The 13,917-nt window shown below is 46.2% G+C and overlaps 1 protein-coding gene and 1 non-coding gene across 5 annotated transcripts in view; both read right to left on the reverse strand.

The window, feature by feature from the left end:
- The window catches only part of Srcap (Snf2 related CREBBP activator protein), a 44,300-nt gene that overhangs the window by 18,426 nt on the left and 11,957 nt on the right, over positions 1-13,917 (reverse strand). For 3 of the 4 annotated variants that reach the window (XM_004856181.4, XM_004856179.4, XM_087208794.1), the window contains exons 7-22: positions 12,269-12,491; positions 11,879-12,153; positions 10,510-10,603; positions 10,277-10,366; positions 9,442-9,627; positions 9,028-9,353; positions 8,748-8,925; positions 8,397-8,533; positions 6,644-6,813; positions 6,336-6,528; positions 4,855-4,991; positions 4,584-4,770; positions 2,270-2,439; positions 1,501-1,766; positions 1,019-1,306; positions 274-438 (exon numbers count right to left, since the gene is read on the reverse strand). In XM_004856181.4, the coding sequence (XP_004856238.1) occupies positions 274-438; positions 1,019-1,306; positions 1,501-1,766; positions 2,270-2,439; positions 4,584-4,770; positions 4,855-4,991; positions 6,336-6,528; positions 6,644-6,813; positions 8,397-8,533; positions 8,748-8,925; positions 9,028-9,353; positions 9,442-9,627; positions 10,277-10,366; positions 10,510-10,603; positions 11,879-12,153; positions 12,269-12,491 (3,085 nt within the window). The remainder of the gene's footprint in view (positions 1-273; positions 439-1,018; positions 1,307-1,500; positions 1,767-2,269; positions 2,440-4,583; positions 4,771-4,854; positions 4,992-6,335; positions 6,529-6,643; positions 6,814-8,396; positions 8,534-8,747; positions 8,926-9,027; positions 9,354-9,441; positions 9,628-10,276; positions 10,367-10,509; positions 10,604-11,878; positions 12,154-12,268; positions 12,492-13,917) is intronic. The other variant, XM_004856180.4, reaches the window with a different exon arrangement.
- LOC147828620 (small nucleolar RNA SNORA30/SNORA37 family) lies at positions 10,853-10,980 on the reverse strand. The gene has a single exon (XR_015450521.1). It is a non-coding gene; the product is annotated as a small nucleolar RNA SNORA30/SNORA37 family (small nucleolar RNA).

Here is a 13,917-nt window from a genome sequence, read left to right on the forward strand (position 1 = left end):
ATCTGTACAAATGACCTTTTCCCTATTTTTATTAAAAGACCCCTTCCAGGGGGCCAGGGATGTAGCTCAGTGGCACCACGCCTGCCTCGCAAGCACAAGGTCCTGAGTTCAATCCCCAGTACCCCCCCCCAAAGACCCCTTCCAACTTTTCCCCTTGGCCCCACCCACCAAAAGCTAGGAAAGAAACAAAGCCTGACATCTAAAAAGAGCCACAAAAACAAGAGGACAGGGAAGAGGAGGAAAAAGGCAGGGCAGGGGGTGGGTTTTACCTACTTTGCAGCGGGCGGGGCTGCCCCACAGCAAGCTGGCGCACCTGGGCACCAGTCAGAGTCAGCTTGTTGCCCTGGATTTGGAAGGTGAGAGGTTTGCTTCCCCCAGCACTAGCCACTGGACGTTGTGCCAGTGAGGCCAACTGCCCGATGCTGACCACTTCACCTGCTACAGAGAAAGCCTTATTGTACACACGGGTCACCCTGTTCCACACAACATCTCAGACTTCCACAAAGCACACATCTCTCCCCAAGTCTCCAGATCCTCCAGGCATTCCCCACAGTTTACCATGTCTCGATACATGAAACCTCCACCTACAGCCTTACAGCTTGTTGTTCTTTCAAACCCACTTCACTGCTTAGCAATCTCTTACATTCTCTAATGGCCTGCTACAAGACTGAACCAATCACTACCTCCTGCTCTGTGCTTCCCTTTTACCCCAACTACGCTTTTTTACACAGTACTGAGGGTTGAACTCAAAAGAGTCTTATGTATGCTACACAAGCACTACTGAATCACTGAGCTCAAATGCTTTTCTATTGCCAGGTTTACTACTATTTACTCACCTGTGAGTCACCTTCTCTTCTATTCTGCGAATTCCTTGAGGGCTCTTCACTCAATTATGGCAAAATACTTTATATGTTACCTGCCTAGAACTGCATGCTCTCAGGTACCGTTTGTTTTCCACATTAGCTCATCAGCTTTCCTCCCACCTCAAGTCCCTCGCCACAGGGCCCTAGGAACTTACAGGGCAGGCGGGCCTGCATATCAGGAGACAGAATGAGGCGCTGTGGTGCAGGAGTAGGAGCCGGCACTGCTGCAGCAGGAGCAGTTGCTGCGGTGGTAGAGGTGCTGGTGGAAGCAGAAGGGGAGAAGCTGTAGCCTGGTGGCACTGTCAGGGGCTTCAACAGGCCAGAGGAGCCTGGAGGTGGGGCTGGACTCAAGCGAACTGGGGCAGGTGGGGCTGGCTTCAAAGACAGGGTTGGCGTAGGAGGCCGTGAGGTCCCACTCAGGACTCCCAGGGAGGATGGCAACACTGTAGACAGAAACCAAAAATACCTGTCAGATGTATCCTGATAAAAGCCTTAGTCTGGTCCCAGAACTCTCCATATTCCCTGTTCCAGCATATCAGATACCACACTCCAACCAGCTCCTCAAACTTCTTAGGGTTATTACTTTTTCCCTAGTTGGAACAACCTTCCCATCACTGTTAGCTCCCTTTCAACTCACCCTGGGGGAGAGGACCACTGTTCGGCTGCAAAGCAGGCAAGAGAACAGGTCCAGGGGGCCGGGATGCAGGAACAAGTGGGGGCCCGGCAGGCGGGGCTGACAACATCAGGGGTGCTGGCAGCACTGGGGGGGTCGGGCCAGGGATGGGCTGGGCTGAGAGCTCAGGGCCTGGAGGGGGTCGGACTGGGACAGGGCCAAGGGGCGTCCGGGGACTGTTCACAACCATCACTGTGCGGCCTTCTTGCTTGGGGACAGGCTGCAGCATCCTATGAGGAAAAACCAAGGAAGTGGATAAAAGGGGAAGAAGAATAAGGAATAGCGAAAGAAAGAAAGAAGGAAAGTGAGGCAAAAGATAAGAGATTTTATTGGTTTTTTTGTTTTTTGTTTTTTTTGGTGCCAGGGATCGAACTTGTGACCTTGCACCTGCAAGGCAGGTGCCAGAACCACTGGGCTAAATCCCTGGCCCCAAGATAGACATTTTAAAAGCAAAAAGAGGAAAAAGACAGGGACAAAAAGAGAAATAGGGAAAAATATCCAAGAAAATCAGATAGTACTAAGCTAAGCAAGAGAAAACAAAATAGCAGTTAACAAACACAGAAGCCCATCCCAGAACCTCTTCTACTTATTCTCTTCCTTAATTCCTCCAGTGTTTAGCACCCATCCCACATAATCGCTCTAGCCTAGCCACCAACTCTTTCCACCCAGTCTCCTTCAGCCAGCTGTAGCCACCTTTTCTAGGAAACCACCCCTTATTGCTTAGTCCTGGTACCTGTTGACCTTCATCTTGACTGGCTTAGGCCGGGGTGGAGGGTCAGGAGCAGTAGCCACCTCTAGCAGTACCCGGCGAGAGAGGCGGTGCCGGGGCAGAAATGTGTCAGCCTCATATCGGGAGATGCGACCTTCCAGGCCAATAAGGTCAAATCGACCCATGTCGATCCGCTGCCACAAGAAGGAACACAAAGCATGGAGTCAAAGGGAACAATCTGGCAATGACTTCTTGGATATGACACCAACAAGTACAGGTAACAAGAGAAGGTAAATTGAACAAAAATTGGTAAATGGGTAAATTTAAGAACTTTGTTTTTGTGTCTTTAGACAAGGTCTCACTATGTAGTCCAGGCTGGCCTCAAACTCTCCACCAATCTTCCTGTCTCAGCCTCCCAAGTGCTGGGTAGTGTGCGCCACCACACCCAGCTAAGATGCAAAATGTTTGAACATCAATGCATGCCATCAATATGGTGAAAAGGCCACCAGGGCAAAATATTTGCAAATCATATACCTAATAACAGGTTACTTTATAAAGTATACAGAGAAGTACAACTCAACAACCACAAAAACAAGTTTCCCAGTTCAAAAAAAATTACTAAAGGTTTTTAATAAGCATTTCTCCAAAGAACACATAATAAATGATCAAAGGGCACATGAAAAGATGCCAAAACTTAGTCATTAGAGAAATAGAAACCACAACTATAGCCAGGTGTGGTGGCAGCGCATGCCTATGATCCCAGCACTTGGGAGGCTGAGGCAGGAGGAATGCCATGAGTTAGAGGCCAGCCTGGGCTACATAGTGAGACCGTATCTCAAAAAACCAAAATAAATAAATAAATAATAAATTTTTTAAAAATAGAGAAATCACAACTATAATGAAATACACGTATTAATGTGCCTCTTACAAAAAAAAAGAAAAATCCCCTGGAAGGATGTGGAAAAATCAGAACCCTGCACTGCTGGTGAGAATATAAAATGTGCATTTGCTATAAAACAAAAAGTACTCTCACAAGCGCAAGGTCCCAAGTTCGACCCCTGGTACCCACCCCCTGAAAAAAAATATGGCAATTCCTCAAAAATCAGAAAAAAGGGCCGGGAATTCAGCTCAGTGGCACCACGCCTGCCTGGCAAGCACAGGGTCCTGAGTTCAATTCCCAGTACCCTAAAGAAAGTTAGTTAGAAAAAGAATTCTCATATGATAAACCAACTCCACTTTTAGGCATATATACCCAAAAGACTAGAAAGCAGGGACTCAAGCAGGTATCTGGACTCCATGTTCATAGCAGCACTATTCATAATAGCCAAAAGGTGGAAACAAATGAAAAACAAAACAACAAAAAAAGTTTGGGTGAAGTGATGAAAATCTGTAAATCCCAGCACTTGGGAAGCTGAGACAGGAGGATCACTGAGTTTGAGGCCAACCTGAACTACATAATGAGAGCCTGTCTCAAAAGATTAAAAACAAAACAAAAAAACAAAAGGTGGAAACAAACCAAGTACCCAACAATACGTAAGTGGATAAGCAAAGTATAGTATATATCGGCAGAGTGAGATATTATTCAGTCTTAAAAAGGAAAGAAGATTTCACACATGATACAATATGAATGAACCTTGAAGATATTCTACGAGGTGAAATAAACTATTCACAAAGGGACTTTGATTCCATTTATAGCAAGTAACCAGACTAGGTAAAATTCATAAAAACAATACAATGGTATTTACCAGAGGCTGGGAGAAAGAATGGGCAGCTGTGAATAGGTAATGGAATTTCAATTTGGAAAAATGAAAGTACAGTAGTTCTGGAGACAGATGATTGTTAATGATTGCACAACAATGCAAATGTACTTCATGACACTGAAAAATATATTTTAAAAATTGTTCAAACAGCAAATTGTTAAATTTATTTTATCACAATAAAATGAAATTGGGGAAAGTACTCTAAAATAGGGAGGAAAAGCAAAATAATATTTACAGAGTATCTATAAATGTTTTGAGACAGGGTCTTGTATTGCAGTTCAGGCTGGCCTTGAAGTCACTAGGTAGCCCAGAGTGGCCTCAAACTCATGCCAATCCTCCTGCCTCAGCCTCCGAAGTGCCTGAGATTCCAGGGGTACGCCACCATGGCTGGCTTAAAGAACAGCCTTTATACTCTTGGTTAACTCTTTGGGTTAGAGATTAATAAACTTGCCAAATCACATGGCTAGAAAACAATAAAACTAGTGGAACAGTACAGAAGGGATGAAATGAAGGAAGTAGTAAGGATGAAAAAGGTCAGACTCAAGAGGTATTAGGTCCCGTGGGGGGCAACCACTTACCTGGAGTGGGTGGACATCAGTGGCACTAAGCACCAAAGAGGCGGTGCTGAAGCAGATGCCTGGGGTGATGAAGGGGGAAGTAACAGGTCGAGGGTCAAATAGATTTGGATGATTGCAGACTTTTCGCAGCTGCATCAAAATGTTGATGACACTCATGAAATGGCCTGTGGCTAGTGTCTCCTTAGTTCTGGAGAGAGATGAAAGATAAATCAAACATTCTGACAACCACCCATACGCCAGTCTAAGGCTCACTACCCTCACCCTCCCTTACGTGGTCTGTGCCATGAAGTCATCATAGAGACAGCGCTGGCGCTTGGAGAGCCGACAGCGGATAACATGCTCATACTTTTTGGGCATCTGCTTCTCAACATCCACCTTAACTCGACGCAGCAAAAAAGGCCGCAAAACCTAAGTAAAGAAGCAGGAGGTTGTCTGGAGAACAGTGGGCTCTAAGTCCCACCCTACCCCTTCTCAATGGAGTCATGTGGCACGCCAGACACCACCACACAAAGCTGAGTCAGATGCAAGCCCTCCTCTCAAGGGACTCGTGTCTGCTGAAGACAACAGACACAGAAGGAACTGCAGGTCACATACAAACTGACAGGAGGAAGCAATGAGTAAACCAAATAACAATGCAGGAAAGATGCTTCCAACTACATTTCAAGGAGTGACACTAAGTTTACCAGATTACAAAAATAAATCCAGGAAAAAAGCTATGAACAGAAATTTTTTTTTTTTTGGTACCGGGGATTGAACCTGGGTCCTTGTGCTTGTGAGGCAGGCAGTGGAACCACTGAGCTAAAACCCCAGCCCTCTGAACAGAAATTATGATCTCGGGTGTTGTGGTATGACTCAGTTGTAGAGTGGGTCCTCAGCATACATAAGGTCCTGCGTTCAATTCCCAGCAGTAACAGTAATTTCAGCTGGGGACATATCTCAGCACTACAGTGCCTGCCTGGCATGTGCAAAGTCCTGAGTTTGATCCCCAGCACCAAAACAAAAAAACTGTGGCTTTGACAGGATAATATACAAAATCCTGTAAGACATCGACTTCAATATCCATAGTGGCCATGGAGGAAGTGAAGCGAGGTAAATGAAGGAAATACAGTTGTTAAAGAAGACTTCCTGGTTCCTACCTTGGTTTTACCAAACAATGGTGCAGCTAGAAAAGATTATAAAACCAGAGATTTTTCGCTGACAAATAACAGGTTATATGGCCAGAGATATTTGGCTGAGAAGACAGTGAATTCAAGAGGAACTTTAGGGCCGGGGATTTGGCTCAGTGGTGCCGCTGTCTGCCCCACAAGCACAAGGTCCCGAGTTCGATCCCTGATACCCAAAAAAAAAAAAAAAAAAGAGAGAGGAACTTTCAGGGATAGGAAGGTACCCCAGTGTTAAGAGCACTTCCCTAGAATGTGCAAGACCCTGGGTTCAATCTCCAGAAAGAAAAAAACAGCAGGTCAGGGATTTAGCTCAGTGGTTTCGCCACCTGCTGCGCAAGTGCAAGGACCCGAGTTCGATCCCCAGTATCAAAAAAATAAAAAACAGCAACTTTCAATTAAAGGCATCAAGTCAGAAATTAGAATTCAGCCAAGTGATCTAGAAACTCGAGGGATTACAAATTCAAACCGAGGTGTCATTATCACACAGGAAACAGCCAAAATCCCTGGGAATGAGGATGCCTGTGATATACACACAGATTGAGAAGACAAAAAAGTAAAAACTAGAATGGTGAAAGACGTGCTGCCCTACCTTGTGGAGCCGTTTGACTAGACCTTCATTATACTCTTGGCTGCCCTCAATCATGCCAGTTAGGGGGTTAGAGAACCATTCTTTGAACTCTCGATGAGACTGGAAGACATGGGGCATCAAAAAGTGCATCAAGGACCACAGCTCCATGAGGCTATTCTGCAAGGGTGTTCCTGTGAGGAGCAGGCGCCTCTGGCTGCAAAGACAAGGAGTCAGGAGGAGGACGGTTAGCAAGGGCCCAGGCTTCCCAACAGCCCTGACACTTCTCATCCCACGCCAGCCCTCCAGTGATTCCCCACCTCCATCTCTACCTGTTGAAGTTCAGCAGTGACTGCCAGCGCTGAGACTTAAAGTTCTTGATGTTCTGAGCCTCATCCAGAATTAGATAGCGCCAGTTCTTGCGACGGAAGGCCTGGTGGTCCTGCAGCACCAGCTTGTAAGATGTGATACACACATGGAAGGCATTGGGCTTGGTCCAGCCCTGAGGGATTAAGGAAAGAAAGCAGAAGGTAAGGTAAAGCAGACATGGTGACCACCTGAAATCTAAATATTTTGGGGAGGCTACGGCAGGAGGATCTCAAGTTTAACCCCAACATGGGCAACTTACCTAGACCTTGTCTTAAAAACAAATAAATAAATAGCCAGGCATAGTGGCACACACCTGTAATCCCAGCACTTGGGAGGCTGGGACAGGGGAACTGCCAAGAGTTCAATGCTAGCCTGAGCTAAATAGTGAGTTCAAGTCCAGCCTGACTGCTATCAAGGAATCAACCAATAACAAATGCTGGCAGGGGTGTGGGGAGAAAGGAACCCTTCTCCACTGTTGGTGGGAGTGCAGACTGGTGCAACCACTGTGGAAATCAGTATGGAGATTCCTCAAAGAACCAGGGCTAGAGGTCCCATTCGACCCAGCTATCCCCCTGCTGGGTATCTTCCCCAAAGAATTAAAAGAATCATACCACAGTGATATATGTGGCACCCATGTTTATAGTGGCACAGTTTGTAACAGCTAAAGCTTGGAAACAGCCCAAGTGTCCATCAACTGGAAACTGGATAAAGAAGATGTGGGGTTTTTTTATAAAATGGAGTATTACTCAGCCATAAAGAATGAGAAACTAGAGACATTTATAGCTGAGTGGATGCACATTGAGGCCATACTTTTTAGTGAGATAAATAGGACACACATGTGTAAATACCAAATAGTTTCTCTAGTGTGAGAAACTGAAAGTGTAAATAAGGATTAAAATGATTAAAATGAATAACTGATAATCTGAAATAGGAAAAGGTCCAAAAGTGTAGGGGTGGTGGGAGGGGAAGGGGAAAAAAAAAGAAGGGAAAGGAAAAATTATGAGACAAGGAAAAAATGGAAACAAAATCTATGTAAATAGGGAAGGGTGGAGGGGGTGAAGGGCGCACAGGTAACGGAAAAAAAACTAACCAAGATACATCAGGTACAGGTACAAGTACCCAATGATAAATGTAAATGTACTGTATACCTAAAATGTACCAATAAAAGAATAAAATGTTAAAGAAAAAAAAAAAGACCAGCCTGAACTATAGTATGACCTTGTCTCAAAAACAAAATGGGGGGGGGGCAGGGGGGCAGGGCGGGGATTTAGCTCAGCGGTTCCACCATCTGCCTCGCAAGCGCAAGGTCCTGAGTTCGATTCCCGGTACTGAAAAACCAAAACAAAACAAAATAGGGGCTGGGGATTTAGCTCAGCGGTGCTGCCACCTGCCTCACAAGTGCAAGGCCCTGAGTTCAATCCCTGGTATTAAAAAAAAAAAAAACGCTTGATAGCTCAGTGCAGAGGCTCTGGGTTCAATCCCTAGTACCAGAAGAAAAAAAAGAAAAAGCACTAAGAGTAGGGGGAAAAAATAGGCCAAAGGGAAGACTTAAATATTAAGATCCTCAAGGTAAGATATAGCAGAAGAAATGGAAACTTTCCAGCAGAAGAAAGCAGCAATAAGCAGATAAGGAAAATGAACTAATCTGAGAAAAGAGACTAAAAACAGAATTCGAGTGACATCAATGGGTTAATGTGACCATATGGAGAATCGAACCTGCCGCTTGAGCTTCCTCTCTTTCTGGGCTCCATAGTAAGTAAGGATTTTAAAGCTGGGGCACCATCGTTTCAACTCCATCTCCCAGTTCAACATCACGCTGGTAGGAACAATGATTAAATGGGGACCCCAGTTACCTGTTTAACAAAGGAATGAGACATATAGTAAAGGTATGTGAATAGTGGTTTCCTGACCACCCTCTCCTGTTAATGACCCTAAGAATACTAGCACCTACACTACCCTCCAGGAGCAATTACCGACAAGAGAACAAGTATTTCACCTTAATACAGGTGGAGTCACCACTAAAACAGCTCCCCAGGGAGCTGGCCAAGACGGGTCCTGCCTACTTACCTTTCTCACAGGCCAAATGAGCAAGCAAGGAGATGGTCTGGATAGTCTTCCCTAGCCCCATCTCATCTGCAAGAATGCCATTGAGCTTCTTCTCATACATAGTAACCAGCCAGTCGAGCCCAATATGTTGGTATTCCCGGAGCTGACCCCGCAGGAGGAGGGGGATGGGTGTCTTCACCTGACGGGAACAGAAAAAAATAATTACCATGGTGGAACTGAGACATCGGACACCAGACACTGTAAAGGTAAGACATAAGCAGGAGCTGGGGCCTGAGGATACCTGGGTAGTGGCCAAGGTGTACCCCTTGGGCTGGAGACTTTCAGCTGCTGCAGCAATGTCAGTAATTTCTTTCTTTGGACCTAGAGTGGTGGTGGGCCCTGGGGTGGGAGGACCACTCCCTCCATCTGCCTCACTCTGTTCTTCATCCCGGGCAAGCAAGTACTCCACCCCAAAATCATCTTCTTCCTCTTCCTCATCTGCCTGGCTCTGTGATTGGGCATCCTCAGATTCATCAGACTCAGATTCTTCCGATTCTGAACTCCCACTTGTTTCTTCCTCTTCTGAATGTTCATCTTCCTCATCCTCGCTCTGTTCTTCTGAAGAGTCTAAATCGTAAGACCAAGGCTTAGTGCTCACCACACCTGCTCCACCCACACCTGCCCTCCCCAGTTCCCACCTAGAACACACATTCACCTGACTGGCTGCTACTGTCCTCATGGGGAGCCTCTTCAGCTGCTGTGGCCCCCTCTGGCTCACATTCAAAGCTATTAGCTTCAACCTCTTCTTCATCTTCTTCACTACTCCCAGATCCTGGAGCAGAAGCATCAGAGGCATAGGCCCCTGCATACTGCTGAAGTAGCTCCTCCATAGACAACTCACCTGGTAGGGAAATGAAGGAGGGGAGAAGGTGGGGAGGGGCTGCATGATGCCAGTTCCTTTTATCTAGGCCTTTGAAGACACGACTATGCCGAGGTGTAAGGGGAGACCAGTTTACTCTGAGCACTAGCTACCGATGCCAGCCCTACAACCTGGGCTACAACCAGGGAAAGTGGTGCTTTCTTCTGAAAAGGACGTTACCAGTCTGGTGAACCTCCTTTTCAAAACTCAAGTGAAATATTGTTGATATCCTTTCAAGAGAGGGCAATTACGAGCCTTAAATCCAAGGGTGCACTACCACTTCATTTTGAGACAGGATCTTGCTAAACTGCCTGAACTGGCCTTGAATTTGTAATCCTCCTGCCTCAGGCTCGAGTTCCTGAGATTACAATGTGCAACATCCTGCCCAGTACCAATATTCTCTTACAATTATCTCTACTGAGCTTCCATATCACTTTGTCCAAACTTCCATGAGAAACACTCATCATTTTCTACTTATAAGTTCTTAAAGAACTTATTATTCCCAAGTCTTATGCCTATCTTTGTCATTAGACACTCCTTCCATCAGAGATGACATCAGCTCTCTATCCCTGGCACTCTGCACAGGGGAGGTGCCAAATGGATGCTCAGTAAAGTATCTGATGAGTGTCACCTTCTCGAGCCAATTCACTCAGCTCCATGGCGTGATCCACCTCCCCTTCCAACTGTTCCTCAGCTGCTATGGTGTCTTCTTCATCCTCAGCTAGGAAAAAGAAGCAGCCCAATCAATGAGGACAAAGACACAGAACACATTCTAAAAGAAAAAGGTGAAAAAGCCTGAAAGGTTAGGGCCAAACAATTAATTCTAGGGGTATGTGACAACCAGATAAAGTGAACAGGCCTGACCTTCATCCTCATTGGCAGTAAACTCTTCGTCATCTTCATCTGGATGCCAAGGCCGTTTGCTGCACTGTGTGACAGACAAAGGTGGGGGCTTCACCTGTATGCCAAAGGATAACAAGTGGGAGCACCTAACGTGTTTTTGTTTTTTTGCTTTTTGAGACAGGGTCTCACTATATATTTCAGCCTGGCCTTAAACTCACTATGTAGCCCAGGCTGGCCTCAAACTTGCAGCAATCTTCCTGCCTCACCCTCCCAAGTGCTGGGATTACAGGCGTGCATCACCACACCTGGAAGCATCTAAGGTTAGAGAAGCAGGAAGGCATAATGTTGACAATCACAAAATGGTGTCTGTCCCACTGAGTGACAGCTGCCACTGGTGTAACACCAGGGCAAGTATGCCATCAAGGTTTTCTTTCAGCACCAGCTACCAAATCCTGGCCCCACTGTCTAGGGGAGGACCTGTGAAAGTGCTAAGTAAGAAATAAAGGCCTCCAGGGCTGGGGATTTAGCTCAATGGCACCGCATCTGACTCACAATCACAAGGTCCTGAGTTCGATCCCTGGTACCAAAAAGAAAAAAGAAATAAAGGTCTCCAACACCCAGATATGTGAACAAAGAGAACACAGAAGTCCTGAAGAGACATCAAGGTGACCATTCCAGCTCCTAATTTACAAACCAATAAAAGAATATTAGGGTCATTTTGCCAAAGTGGCAAGTAAGGGTCAAAAGAAGATCACACAGCCATTTAAAGAGGGAAGTACTGGGCTGGGGATTTAGCTCAGTGGTTTTGCCACCTGCTGCCCAAGTGCAAGGACCGGGAGTTCAATCCCCGGTACCAAAAAAAAAAGAGGAAAGTACTGAGGATTTAGCTCAGTGGCACCGTACCTGCCTCACAAGCACAAGGTTCTGAGTCTGATCCCCAGTACCAAAAATAAATAAATGAATAAATAAATAATATAAAGAGGGAAGTAATCTCGTCCAGTGGTACACTGTTGTAATTCTAGCTACTTAGGAGACAGGAAGATGGTAAGTCTGAGGACAACCAGGAAACTTAATTAAATCCTGTCTCAAAATTTAAAAGCAAAAATGGCTGGAGATGTAGCTCAGCACTCCTTGGGATACCCAGTAACCCTCCTCCCTACACAACATAAATTATAGTACTTTTCTGCTACATCAGACACTCTGCCAAATGTAAGCTACAAGTTGCCCAAACCCAAGTTCTTCCCCAGCTGTCCCCAAATGATAGTCCCACCAACTCTCCTTAACAAGGGAGGACTCAAAACCCACAGCCAACCTATGAGCCCAGGACTCAGACCTGAACCTCCCGCTCTGCTCCCACCCTGAGGCCTCTCTCCACCTCTCTTGCCTATACCTCCAAAACACTCGAAGGTTCCTCTTCAACACTTTCCTCAGGCCCATCTCTGGTGTCACTGTCATGGGAGGAGGTGGTCTGAGAGGGGCTTGAAGGCCCTCCCAGCAGCTGAGGAGGGAGGGAACGGATCAGCTCTTCCAGTGGCAGTTCTCCCTCACGTCGAAGTAGCTCAATCTCACGCCTCTGGGTCTCTGCATCATTGCCTTCCTGTTGTTCTTCAACCTCAATGGTCTCCTCATCATCCTCCTCCTCCTCTTGGGGTTGGAAGTCCCCATCTATAGCAGGAGAACAAGGTCACAAAGTCCACGGGCCCTGCAAGCCACAGGGTGGATTTTTCAGCTCTGGAACGGGTACATAGGGAAGAGTAACAGAGCCCAAGAGAACACACACCTTCATCATCCAGCCTGGAGGCAGGGGGTAGAGGACTGGAGGCAGCTGAGGAAGAGCCAAGGCAAGGGGAAGAGCCAGCTTTGCTGGAGGCCAGTGGCTGGTTGAGGCTTTGAGACAGAAGGTCTGAGTACTTTTCAGTCTGACCCACAATGAAGTCCAAGTGCAGGTCCAAGGCTTTTTTGCGCTTTTCCTCAAGGCGAGACTGTTGCTTAAATTGTACCACCTGCCATAATCATGAAAGGAATAAATCACAAAGATAACTTTATTTATATACTTTTATTCAATGTTTAACATGTTCCCACCAGCTTGAAATGCCAGTGCTACATGCATGACTGTCCCATCAGGCAGCTTGAACAACCAGTGGTTAGCTATCTAGCATCCGTCCATAGAATTCAAATCAGAGGCACCTAGCAGTGAGATATACAAGTCACATCCCTATTGTGAATGTTAAGGGACATCTCCCTGAGGCTGGCCATTCAGGAGAAAAGAACTAAATGATTTTAAGAGACTCGTGATTAACAGGGTGCTTCTGAGGAAGGAAGAAAGGAAAAAAAAGTGAGAGAAGAGCCAGATTAGCATTGAATGATTTGCAAATGCATTTGGAGCTAGATCTTAAAAAATAAATAGGTTGGGCCAGGGATTTAGATCAATGGGTTCTGCTGCCTGCCTCGCAAGCGCAAGGACCCGAGTTCGATCCCCGTGTACCTAAATAAATAAATAAATAGGCGAAGCCTGGGGTGTCACTCAGGGGTACAGCACTTGCCTAGCATGCACAAAGTCCTGGATTTGATCCCTAGCACAGCAAAATAAGGAAGATAAAAAGAAGAAAAAGCCAGGCATGGTAGCACACACCTGTACTCCCAGCACTTGGGAGGCTGTGGCAGAAGGACTGTCTTGAGTTCCAGGCCAGCCTAGGCAGGCTACCAGTAAGTCGGAGGCCAGCCTAAACTACTTATTAAGAGCCTACCTTGAGGCCGGGGATTAAGCTCAGTGGTTTCACTGGCCTGCTGCAGAACCGCAAAGACCCAAGTTCGATCCCTGGTACCAAAAAAAAAAAAAAGACCCTACCTTGCCAGGTGCATTGGCACACATCTGTAATTTCAGCCCTCGGGAGGCTGAGGCAGGAAGATTGCAAGTTCGAGCCCAGCCTGGGTAATTTAGCAGGGACTCTGTCTCAAGACCAAAAAAAAAAAGACCCTATCTCAAAAAAATAAAATAAAACAAGAGGTAGGCATGGTGGCACACACCTATAATCCCAGTGCTTGGGAAGCTGAGGCTATCAGTTCAAAGCCAGCCTGGGCTACACAGTGAGTTCAAGGCCAGCCTGAACTACATGTTGAGACCCTGGCTCAAAAAATAAAAAGAAATAGAAAAGGAAAGAAACAAGGTGTTTCCTAAGTGCAAATGAGAAGAAAAGCATTCCCAACAGCAGAAAGAATATAAGTAAGTCACCAGGGATGTCCACCAACCTGCGACTGAAAATGTTCAAAAAGGGTAGAGATACAGGACAACAGTAAAATGAAAACGTAGTATGCACAAGGCCCTGGGCTTCATCCTCAGAACAATAAATGAATAAACTGCTGCCAGATGTGGTGGCCCACACCCATGATCCCACCTACGGGGCTGAGTCCAGGAGTTCCAGATCACTT

Source organism: Heterocephalus glaber, unplaced genomic scaffold (assembly GCF_053883595.1).
Source record: "Heterocephalus glaber isolate CG9 unplaced genomic scaffold, H.glaber_assembly_v1.0 deba00000943, whole genome shotgun sequence".
Classification (NCBI taxonomy): Eukaryota; Metazoa; Chordata; class Mammalia; order Rodentia; family Bathyergidae; genus Heterocephalus; species Heterocephalus glaber.